This window comes from Cuculus canorus, chromosome 8 (assembly GCF_017976375.1).
Source record: "Cuculus canorus isolate bCucCan1 chromosome 8, bCucCan1.pri, whole genome shotgun sequence".
Classification (NCBI taxonomy): domain Eukaryota; kingdom Metazoa; phylum Chordata; class Aves; order Cuculiformes; family Cuculidae; genus Cuculus; species Cuculus canorus.
Window position 1 is genome coordinate 2,184,094 of NC_071408.1, and position 12,089 is coordinate 2,196,182.

At 38.9% G+C, this 12,089-nt stretch overlaps 1 protein-coding gene across 4 annotated transcripts in view; it reads right to left on the bottom strand.

The window, feature by feature from the left end:
- Positions 1-12,089, bottom strand: part of EDEM3 (ER degradation enhancing alpha-mannosidase like protein 3) — a 30,628-nt gene that overhangs the window by 14,774 nt on the left and 3,765 nt on the right. For all 4 annotated transcript variants that reach the window (XM_054072958.1, XM_054072959.1, XM_054072960.1 and 1 more), the window contains 7 exons: positions 8,795-8,895; positions 6,058-6,097; positions 5,127-5,239; positions 4,274-4,427; positions 2,988-3,122; positions 1,760-1,865; positions 1,067-1,164 (listed from right to left, as the gene is read on the bottom strand). In XM_054072958.1, coding sequence (XP_053928933.1) covers positions 1,067-1,164; positions 1,760-1,865; positions 2,988-3,122; positions 4,274-4,427; positions 5,127-5,239; positions 6,058-6,097; positions 8,795-8,895 — 747 coding nt within the window. The remainder of the gene's footprint in view (positions 1-1,066; positions 1,165-1,759; positions 1,866-2,987; positions 3,123-4,273; positions 4,428-5,126; positions 5,240-6,057; positions 6,098-8,794; positions 8,896-12,089) is intronic.

Genomic DNA, 12,089 nt, shown 5'->3' on the forward strand with positions numbered 1-12,089 from the left:
AAGTATTTTCAGCAGCCATGTGACAAACAACTAACTCTCACAATTAAGGCATATTTGTTTTGGCTGAATCTTTAAGCAAACGCTAAATAAAGCTGAAACTGCTTTCTCTGAACAAGAGGATTCTAAAGTAAATACATCTCGGGAGGAGAAGGGGAAAAGGAGGTATAAAAAACCCCACAAAGCAGCTGGACTCGATGGCTCAGAAGAACTTTAAAGCCTACTTGCCAAGTGGCTGACTTCCAAGTCTACACTCCCCGAGATAGCTGCCTGCCTTGTTTTCTGAAGCACAGAACATCCAATCATAAGCAAACTGATAGGAAACGGTTAATAGACATAACTGAGGCAAAATATAATAAAGGTGGCTGCAAGCTAGGATTATGAAGTAAACATTGCACTTAAAGTCCCGCAACAGACCTTTAGATGCTGATTTAGTCCAATTTTAATACTGCTTACGATGCAAAATCATGCTGTGATATAAAATCATTTTATGATATGAAGTGTTTTTACTGGATATTGCTATTTTCAAAAGAAAGAATAAACTTATGAAGAATACCGATGCTGACAAAGCTGCTTAATAGTCTTACGAATTCAGTAATCTAAGCGAGTTTTCAGCTTGGAAGTATACTTCAATGTACACTGCGCCTTAGAATCTGCAGTGCGATGCAGGATCCAGACTTTGATTTTCATCTTTTTTGTTGTTCCAGGACAGAAAGAAGTTGTACTACGGCTTGTACCAAGAGGCTTTTATGGTGTTTTACAGAAACATCTGCAGTATTAGACTTTCCAAGGTGATCCTGAAATACAGCTTCTCCTCTACTGGAAGCACAGAAAAACGTCCAGAAGATGGAGGTCCAAAAAATGAGGTTAAAGTAGCTGCTCAAGTGACAGTTCACCCAAGACCAGCAAGAACTCACAGTAAAAGAGCAGGCACCAGGCACACCAAAAGCCACAGAAACCCTGCTGAAGATCTCTCCATAGGCTGCTTACGCTAACAGCTGACTGACAACACAATTAGTCTTTAATTTGTCTTACAGAACGCACAGACCTGAGCAAGGTGTAAACTTACCGTGTTAAATCTTTCCAGGAAACTGTCATCTCCCAGCAAGACGTAGGCTTTTAATAAATATTCATAATACGAATCTATTCCTGCTCCAACTCCGCTATCTAGAAAGCCCAGAAAATGAAAAGGAAGTTTTACTTTAAGTAGCTGTAGGGATATTTTCACATGGTTTCATTTAGACTTTAAAGGCTCTTTCAGTAAAAGAAAAAGCCTCCTAGTGCTAGAATTAAGGCACAGGTGGTTGCAGAGACACAATATTGTATGGCTACACTAAAGGCTTTGCGATACCAGTGCACACAGCAATATGAACAGACACACCAGTCGTTTCACTTTCCTCAAACAAAAATATTTCTCCTGGCTGCCATATACAACCACAGTCCTATTCATATTTTTCCCGTGTATTTATAGTAGAATATCTGAACATTTATCCCAAGGCACTCTGATCTCAGTATTAAAGTGAATCAGAGAACACTTTCTTTGCAATGAATAAAACTAGTTTCTCTATCAAAAAACCCTTCAGAGCAATGCCAGGTTTCGTTGTTACAGGTTTCTCCAGCACTGAACGGAGGTAACTCCACTTGTCCACCTCATTAATATTTTACAGTATTCTAGATAAAAAGGAGGGCGAGAAAGCGTCAAGATTTTTTTCTTGCCCCCAACCACTCGTAGTCACCGATCCAGAGTCAGAACATCACACACCTTTGCGGACCCAGTCTCCAGTATGAATATTAATAGTAACACCCACTAAATTGCTGCTGCGCTGTCTCTTCTCCCAAATAAAATCAAGCGCTTTCCGTGCATATTCCTGCAACAACAAAAGCACTCATTAGAGGAAATCATAGCGAAGCACAGATAAAGACTGTTATTCTTTTCTCTACTGAAATTAAGATGCTATGAAGTCACATTTCACATCTAACAATTATAAAACTCAGTATTGCATTACATACACTTAAGTAGTACGATGTTCAGTCCACATTTTATAGAAATAGTTATTCTGGTGCTGATTAGAGAGAACAGGGCTTGTATGGGCTTAGGCAAGTCAGGTGTCCTTCTGCACAGACTTCCTACTTTAAGATTGTGTACACAGACAAGCTAGTATATCCTAATCTAAAAGGAAAAATAATATAATAGCCTTAAAATTAAAATTGCTGCATCTTTTCAAGGTAAAGCAGCAGCCTCTTTTCAGTATTGCATGAGCTCTATGCATTCTTCATATACACAAAAAGTAACTTGAAGGTAACAACCTACCCAACACGAATGGCTCAACTGCCATACACGTACACAGGATTTTAGAGGGACAAGTTTTACCAAAATACTGAACACAGGCCCAGTAACGCTCCTGCTCGGTTTCATGAAACTAAACAGGAGACTCGATCCATACTGAAAGACTTAAAAAAATTCCAATCTGGAAAAAGCAGCATTTTTTTTTTTTATCGTATCAAAGAAATACTCAAAACCACTTCCATTTAGCTTCTTGCTGACAATATACCCTTAGATAAGTCTTGCACAACTTCAGTGGGACTGTATGAGTAACACTGGTTTTCCTTTTGCCTTTTTTCAAGCTGCAATTTAAGGAACATGTGGCTCGTTTTTCTTCTTTCTAGTCCTCACTCCCTCTGCCCCAAAACAACGCAACTATTATCCTTTAGCCAGATTTCAGTATATTTGTTTACTTCTCTATTAGTGTAACCATGTTCAAGCAAATTTACTTCCTGTAGACAGGAAGTATTAAATTAAATAAAAACTTTTAGAAAAAAGCCCACAAACACAACAATCTGAACACACGCACACACAAACTTCTTGTGCAGAACAGCCGAGATGTGCACCCACCTGATCAACTCAACATTATTTTTCCAAAACTAGAGAAATGTAGCACAACACTAATGAACACTTAATCCTCAAAAACAAGATATCATGAAAAGCAAACCTCAAATATAGATGTTCCTGTGAATCGGCTTAAAGCTGCAAACTCGAGGATCAAGGTACCTGCACAGGCTGTACAGGTATCAGTTTCTGTTCCTGTTCGTGCTTCTGGGTGTCTTACACCAAATTTTAAGTTAACCTAGAGAAAAATAGAGGTTATCATCTTTATTTTTACTAGCTGAAAGACTTTACGCTCTTATGATAGGTCTGTACAGCAACTGCATAATTTACGCTGTTTCCAAAGGCAGGAAAAACCCCTCCTTCTTTAGTTTTGTTCTGCTTTACCACATACCATCAACTCAAGCATGCACAGAATTATCCAGAAGTACCCAAAATACTCAACTATACAAACCCAGGATCGGACCAATTACTTCTTGCCCGGTTCACTGGACATTTGAATAAAAGAATACGACCCTAAAAAACTAATTCTAGCAATTTATCTGCAAATCAGAAACTCAGAATACCACAAACGCTACAGAAATTAAAATCTAAAATGTAAATCTCTTACTACTCCTGGCTGCAGAGTAGTAGTAAGTACTAAGTAGTACAGCTTCTATATGAACCCGCTTTAGAACCAGGAACAAAACTTCCTGCACTTTGGAGAGGAGCCCTCAGCAGAAGATTGTTAAACTCAGAACGTTTTGAATTAGATATTTGCACCAGAATAAAAGCTGATTTTGTGAGCCTAAATATTTAATATATGGGAATATTTCAAGTCAAAGCCACGTCTCTCAAACTCAGCGGGTGACATTCATGGGAAGTAGTTTTCTGTCATTCAAATATGTACTATGCATTGTTCAAATCTGATGGAGGTTTTAATATTAAGTGAATATTTTTAAATTACAGCTACCTCTGCCGTCTTAAAAATTTGGATGTAGACCATGAAGATTTATCTGTTTTGTGCTAAATTCACAAGTTCTTGCAAGTTGCTCTGTCACTGTCTTGGTGAAAGATAAGTGCCAAAACAAGAATTACCCTCCTCTGCTGCTTGGTGGTGCTATAGCGGCAGGGAACAAGAAATCGGCGGGCAGTGATTTGAGGACATTCCTATCAACCCACAGCAATGTAAACTTAAAGAGTTTTCGGAGCTGGAAATTTAGAGATTCTGAGAATCTAAAACTGTATTTTAAAATACGAGGCAGCATGCATTACAAATGAACAATTTCTCAGCTTTTGCTTTTCCGTACACTTAATAAATACACAAGTGAATTTAGAAACCTAGATACAAACAAAACAATAAAAACTTTGCTTACAGAAGCAATTCTGAATTGCAGGAATCAGAGGACTTACTCTTGGATAAGGGAGACCACTAGTGGTGTTAAAAGCAGGCAAAAGCTTGTAGCCTAGTTCCTTTGCCATGTGCAGAAGTTCACCGTTGTACCACTGCATATATTCACCTTTTTCTTTCAGCATAATCGCCACCGAATGCCCACCCAGGAGACCGCTAAACAGAAGAAAAATTATCCACATCTCAATAGGAAGATTCATGTCAACAGCAACGTCTACGATTTCAACGACTGTATAAGTAAATATTCTATCTTCACATGACCCTAATTTTCCGAAATGCTGAGCAGATGTTACAATTGAGGGATGCTGTCAGCATTATGGAAGCAGTTCTTATTGTTCAGGATTCAGTCCTACAGTTGAATCACCGTTTCATCAATATAGTTAGTCAAGAATAACAACCAACACCTTTAACACTGCATGTCACAGGTTAAAACTAACCTGATCTGATCCTGCTCTGAGCTGCAAGTAGGACTAGAGACACCCAGAGGTCCCTTCCGACCTGAAATAATCCTGAAGTACTGAAATATTCCATCTGTTAAATCAAGTATTGAACAGTGTAATCTCCAAGACTGTTTCTACTAAAAAAAACCCACCGCTGCCTCAGCATGTGTGATTTTTTTTTTAATCAAAACAGCTACATCTGCAGCAGTGAGATGGGGTCAGTTTGATTCAGTACCGCTGCATCGATTCCTGCCTAGCATTTTAAAATCTTTCTCAGGGCGGGTGTCGAGCTATGCTAACTGACAAAGGCACAAGTGTTTTAAACAAGGTGAAACAGCACAGAAAGATACGCCTTAAGGACATTTAGCTAAAAAATCACATTTTTGAGAGTTTTGAAAACATGAAAGTTACTTACCCAAGGACTCTTATGTTGGTTTCAAAGACAGATACAACTATGTCGTTATCTAAATTAACATCCTTTATTACTTTTTTTACAGCCTCTTCAAACTCTTTGGTTTTATTTAACACCTGGAATACAAATATAACCGGGCGTTTAGGTTCCAATACAGTCACACTCAGGTGTGGAAATACAAGTGCAATGAATTAAAAGAGATACGCCTTAGCCACAGCCTAAGTTCAGCGAATCATCCTAGCACTCTTCCTCCTCCCAACAGTTTTCTCCTTGCGCATTCAGCTTGGGCATTTCTTACAGATTTTCTTTCACGCTCCTCTAGTTCAATCACTCTTTAGGAATCCTTTTATTTTATCCAATTTGTTAGCTGAAGTGCAAAAAATTCCCAATTTCCAAACTCTAGTTTATGATGACCAAATGCGTCAAAGGGATTGAAAGCTAACAAAAAGCAGTTTATTAGTGATAGGAGTATTTTAATAAGAGATGGAATATAAGTAAGGCAACATTTCATGGCGCATGTGTCCAGGGTTGCCTTTTTTAACATATATTTAAGTGCAAATTTATCCACAGAACACAAATAATCAGCAGGTATTAAGAGATTTTCATCTCCTAAGTCAGCGTGCAGCTTTAGACTATAATGGGAAGCAAACTCATGCATTTGTTGTTAAGTCAGAGCCCAAGAAAAGCAAGATAACAAAGCATCAACGAAATGCAAAGGAATTGTTCTAGCATTCTTTTTGCAACAAACTCCAAACATCCCCAACATGGAAGTTCTTACAATAAAAGCCACTTTGAACAGGTGGCTAGAGATGGAAGGTGAAGAAAGATTAGTATTTTTATATATAATTCAACAAACTTGAAATCTAAAATTAAGTCTGAACAGCAGAAATCTGTAGTTTTGTTTTATCAAAGTATACTAATAGATTACACCTACCACAAGAGTGTCCAAGGTATCAATCAAGGTCAGTGAAAACCTACGAAACAAAGTTAAAAACAGATTTACCATGAAACTGTGTAGAAATTAAATGATTCTTAATAGTAACCAATACTATGGAAGAAACTAAACTCTCACAGGCAATCAGCTGCTAAAAAAGTAGTTGCATACAATGCATTTAATATAAAACCACTCTGCTACATTTCTTCCCGTTTTAGTGACCACAGCAGGAGCCGACTGAAACAAGCGATGACTACAAAGATATCTTCACTTACCGCAAAGCTTTCGAAGTTCTTTCAAAGCAATTTTTTATTTCTAATTTCCAGTCCAATCTACTAAGAGACCCAACAGAACGGTTCAAAGCCTTCTTCCAATATCTTTTTTTCTTTCTTGCTTGTTTCTCCTCACAAAGAACACTGACTTACTAAGTGTAATAAGAAAAAGGTTTATCTAGGAAGATCAAAAGCCATGTCAAGCTGAATTTCTCTCCTCAGAAACAGTCCTAATCACTTACTTCAGAAAAAGATGCGATTTACTGCAATCAAACTCAGTGTTAAAAGCAGTGGTGAAAGACTAAACAAAACACTGCTATTTTGTTATGGAACTTCTATGTGGGATATAACAGAGCAGGAAAAGGTATGCCAAAGGACAGCGAGAGGGGCTGAAGGTATGTAGCAGCTTCTGTACCTGGAACAAGTGAACAGACCAGCACTTCTCAGCCTGCAAACACTGCAGTGCCATTATAAGATTTTAAGATTGCACACGGCACAAAGAAAGGGAACGAGAATCCACTATTCACTGTTACACCTGGTACCACCCAGCACTAGCAAGCGGCAGCCTCAGAATAAAGAACTATTTATTCTGCAGAAAGAGAACACCAAATCTGATCCATACTGTTTGAAAGAGGAATATCACAAGAAGACTAGTCCCGCTCATACCTTCTTTAGGCCCATTCTAGTGCATACGAAGCTGAGTGGGCCTTTGGCCTAACCCAATAAAGCTGTTCTTGGGTCAAGACACATGTACCACACACAGAACAGAACTCACAGAAGAAAATTTATGATGGTATTAAAACTGAAAACTTTGGCAACAGTGACAACTGCCTACTGAAGAACAAGGGCCAAGAACCGAAACAAGTGCCCAATCTTGGGAGCCCGTAGGCAACGTGTGACTATGCAAGGGGGCGCACTTAGAACTCTAAGCGGTCATATACTATAATTTTCTTTAATTTTAAAGATATAATGGCATTGTGTGAATGTCATTCTACAAAAGAAAGATTTAACTAGTGGCTATGCACAACTGCATAGCAAATATAGCACTTTTTCCATGGAAAACTAGGGGAGATTGTGCATTGCACAGTGACAGCGAAGGCTGGTATGCAAGCATACTCCTTGGCCCTCCAGGGAAACAGAAGTGACCTCGCTGTCTCACCCTGACATTTTGTGATTGCAAAGGCTTGTAGAGAACACAATGACAGATGAGCCAGCTGGCAAGAAAAAGGATATAAGAAATCTGATAATGCAGCTGATTATCAGGAACAGAAAAAAGCTTGCATAAAGAAAAATAATGAACCGATGTCCCCACTATTTAATGCACGTAAGCGACTGAAAGGTATTTTTACTCAAATAATAGTATGTTACTACATAAAAAAGGAAAAGTCATTATGAAGAATGCATGACCAGGGTTGAAGATATTTTTTTCTTGACACTTCTTTCTCATCAGTCGCATCACTTGATACCTCCAAGGCAGCAGGCTTAGACAGGAATCTCCAGACTAATGAACTTTTGTACCAAACAAATTAACCAAAATTATGTGCTCGATATCAGATAGTGAATCAGAAGTAGTATTTAATACAAGGACTTCAGCTTTGGCCAACACTACTCTGCTGAGGGACACTAAGAAGTGACACCAATTAAAAAAGCAGCATCAGCTACTTCTTATTATTTATTTGCTCTATAACCACGAAGACCATGCATATAGACAACAGTCCTTGTTGAATTAAAAAAAAACCCAATTACAAACACTCCTAGTGTAAATTATCCTTTTCTTTGATTGTTCAATTTAAGATGGAGAAAAACAGTTCTTAAATCTACATTCTGCTGGCCAAAGAATCAGCACTTTGTATTATAAACTATCTTAGAAGTGAAAATATGAAGAATTTCCATGTCTGAAATAACAATTTATACCTTGGCAACAGCATCAGGCTGCCACACATGATAATAACTTAACTAATTATGTTTTCAGAAAGGTTTCTACTAAATAAAAAGCATCTTAAATATCACTTAGGGCTGGCATAATGGATAACGGCTCACTGTTCTGTGCAGCTGGTCATTAACACCTCATAACTCCTGTTTAGCAGTCAAATTTACTAATATCATAAATGACACTTCACACCTGGAAGGCTTTCCTATGGAAAAATACTTGGACAATGATTAAAGAAACCTGTCTTTGCATCCCATTCGCTGGTCAATTCCCTTTTTCTAAGTAAGGTACAATCTCACATCAGTCAACACCACAGGTGGAAATAATAAAAGGAACTATTTCTGCTTAACTTGCAAGAAGACCCCAATTATAGCTTTCTTTCCAATAGCTTCTCCCCCAGTAAGAGAACTTATAAGACAAATAATGGATTTGTCTCTACCCACAGAATCTTTTTCAATGGAAGAAACAATTTTTATGGGCTGCAAATTGTATTCCTAGATGTTTACATGAGACAGTAACAATTTCAAACACTAACTTTCCCAAGGCATCATCCACATCTCCTCGACTTGGTTCCTGACCCCGTACTCGTCCGCGACAAGTTAAAGGCATGAGTTCATCAGCTGGATACGCATGCTCCTGGGGGAAACAAAACAAGGGAGCAAGTTATAACTGGTACAGTCATTTCAGAAAATCTTCAGAGTCTGTTGAAAGGAATACCAGTTACACCGTACTTCAGGATCACGCACGACAATAACAGCAGCTTAGAGGTGGAAGGAACCTCCAGAGCTCGCTCTGTCCAACCCCCACAGCCAAGCAGGGCCACCTAGACCCAGTGGCGCAGTAAGTACCGCATCAAACAACTTCTGAATACATTCAAGGATGGAGACTCTGCAACCACTCTGGGCAACCTGTGCCAGGGCTCAGTCACCTTCACAGTAAAATAGCATTTCCTGATGTTCACAGAATCGTTTAGGTTGGAAAAGACCTTTAAGATCATTGAGTCCAGTTGCAAATTTCACACCACTGCCAACTCCACCGTTAAACCATGTCCCAAAGCGCCACAACTACGTATCTTTTAAATCCCTCCAGGGATGGTGAGCAGAGGGGAAGGATTCCCTCCCTCGACCTGCTGGCAATGCTCTGCCTAACACAGCCAAGGATACCATCAGCCGCCTTTGCCACGAGGGCACATTGCTGGCTCATGGTCATCTTGGTGACCCAAGGTCCTTTTCCGCAAAGCTGCTTTCTAGCTAGGGGGCTGGAAATAGTTAAACTGGGGACAGAGCAACAGGACCTCCTTCTCCTCCTCCTCTTCAATCTCCAAGAGGAGCCTGGAACAACTAACAGCAAATCTAAATGAACTTTAATAGTTAATTGTGTGCATTCTGCAGCAAGGCACATGGCACTTGCTATAATGTTTCTTAGGCAGAAGTAATCATCTCAAAGACAAGTTTAAGGCCTAAAATTAACGCAGGCATTACCAAGCGGCTGGTATTTCATGGAGAAATTATTGGGAATTAGACTCTGAAGTCACTTTGGAATCACTTCTAAATGAAAATGAGTGACTCACGGTCACAATTGGTGACAGATAAGAGAACTCACTTTGAAGGTAAAATAACAAAATTGGTGAATCACCACCACAAGGCATAACAAAAGATAACATTTACTGAAAAAGCTTATCAAGACTGAGCCTTTTACAAATATAACTTTTTTTTTGAGAGACACCTTGCTAGATTTTTCTTTTTAAAAGCAATGGTTGTTTTCTATATTTCTAGAAGCATTCTGCAAAGCAAGCTGTATTGCAATCTTATTTCTCGTCAGGCAGAAATAACAGGAGTGGCACCATTGCCTAAGTCAAGCACACTGAACTGCTCCTCTTCCCTCTCAAGTCAATGCAAGCTCCGTAGTTTTAAACTACCACCCAAACGGGATCTCAAATAAAACAGACACCAATTTGAAATTCATCACTGTGCAACAGGAGAGGTTTACTGAAAACTTTCCAGAGCGACCACTGGCATCAGTAAAGATGAATCCTAAATACATCTAATTTTAACAAACATGGATTAAATTGCTTCTGCACTACAAGCCCAGTACAAGAGATGTGGGAGGGAGCTTCTCTCTTTTGACTCCATTGGGAAACTGGCTGCTGTACTGTCCTCTCCAATTTTATTTCAGTGGAAAACTAGCGTGGCAGGACAAAAAAAAAAAAAAAAAGAGTTCAATTACTGCACTAAAACTGGAAGTAAACACCAAGACTTTCCAAATATATGCTATAAAAATAATCCATATTCAAACATGAAATAGAGAAGAGAAGAAAAGAAGGAACATTCTTCTATAAATAAACAGCTTTTACAGCAACTTTTTGAAACTGATGGCTTATTTCCCTGTCTACTGCTCTCCTGAATATTTTGGTCTTTGCACGACTCTTTGTTCTCCTCTGGTTAAACTACAAAAGCCAGAATCTAGATCATTTCAACATGGCTCAGATGTTTCTGAATATCTGTGCAAAGTATTCAGAAAAGCCGATTAAAAGAAGTACACAACAAGAGCAATGTCAAAACTAAGGTCTCCTGCTTAAGTTATGCACAAGAAAGGTGATAGAAGTCCATTTTCTCCTGAATTTTTAAGTCTTAATAAATCATAAGGAACCAGCAGCAGTTTGAAAAACACAAGTTCACCTATTGTCTGTCTAGAGCAGCAAAGGCTGCTGCGTCCAGTGATTTCCCAACTTAGAACTTCTCCCCTTCTGAGCAACCACAAAGAGAGGTAGCAAGACCCATTACCTATAAAGCACAGCCCAAATTGCATACGCTCCTGGAAAATATGATAAAAATGGAGCTCAACAGATACTCTGGAATTTCTACACACTCTGATTGAACAGATGATCGTATTTCCTAGCATCAGGACTTGAAATTCAGGAGAGCATGGTATTCGAATAATGAAAAAAGACGCACTGCCGCTAGTGCTCTAAACCAAGAAATACCCTGGCCTCCGGTGACCAATATCTTCCTTCTGACAGTTGAGTGAAAATTCTGATTATTAGAAATACTGGTGAACGACTGAAAGAAAATCGGCAGCTCTTTACTCAAAACTGGAAAAAAAGCCATGGGAGTTCCCCCCCCTTGTATGCAAACAATTTTTCAGTCTTCTAGCTACGCAAGTCTAAAATGCATATTAATAGAAACAGAAAATCAGAACTTTTCAGCTGACTGTTTCAAAAGCAGCTGTGAAAATACTTAATTCTCTTGGTGTCAGGATCAAGTCCAATACCTTTAATCTTTTTCTTCAGCCTTAAACAAACAAGTCCTATTTCTGTTTGTTTAGTGCCCCAGCATACATGGCAAGTAAACATCCTTTTGGCTTCAAAGTTTCCGGGACAGCTGAAGTCATTCTTCTCTTTCACCCGGAATTTTCTTGCTTCAAATGCATGAAAACACCTACCAGTTTCCAAATTATCACAAAGAACAGCAGGAGCAAAGATCCTTTTTACCAGCATGTAACTTCTTATCCAGGTTTTACCAAGTCTCTAACAGTTTTCCTTTCAGAATGCCCTGGGAAATCCAAGTCAAGTGTTTGTCATGGAAGGAGGTTCTGGTAAAAACTACACCCACTTTGAAAATGCTCTTGTTTGGCTTTCTATCCACTAATTCTACAGCCCTTATGTACTGTACAAACTTGCAACTCACAAGCTTTTAAGCTTGTACTACATATTAGATTTAACCATAATACACAAATTAGGACGTGTGGCAAAATACTGTCAAAAGACAGCAGTTTGTCCTGCAGGAACTGGGGCACCTTTAGAGAGGAGCTTCTGCAACAGCCACAAAGAA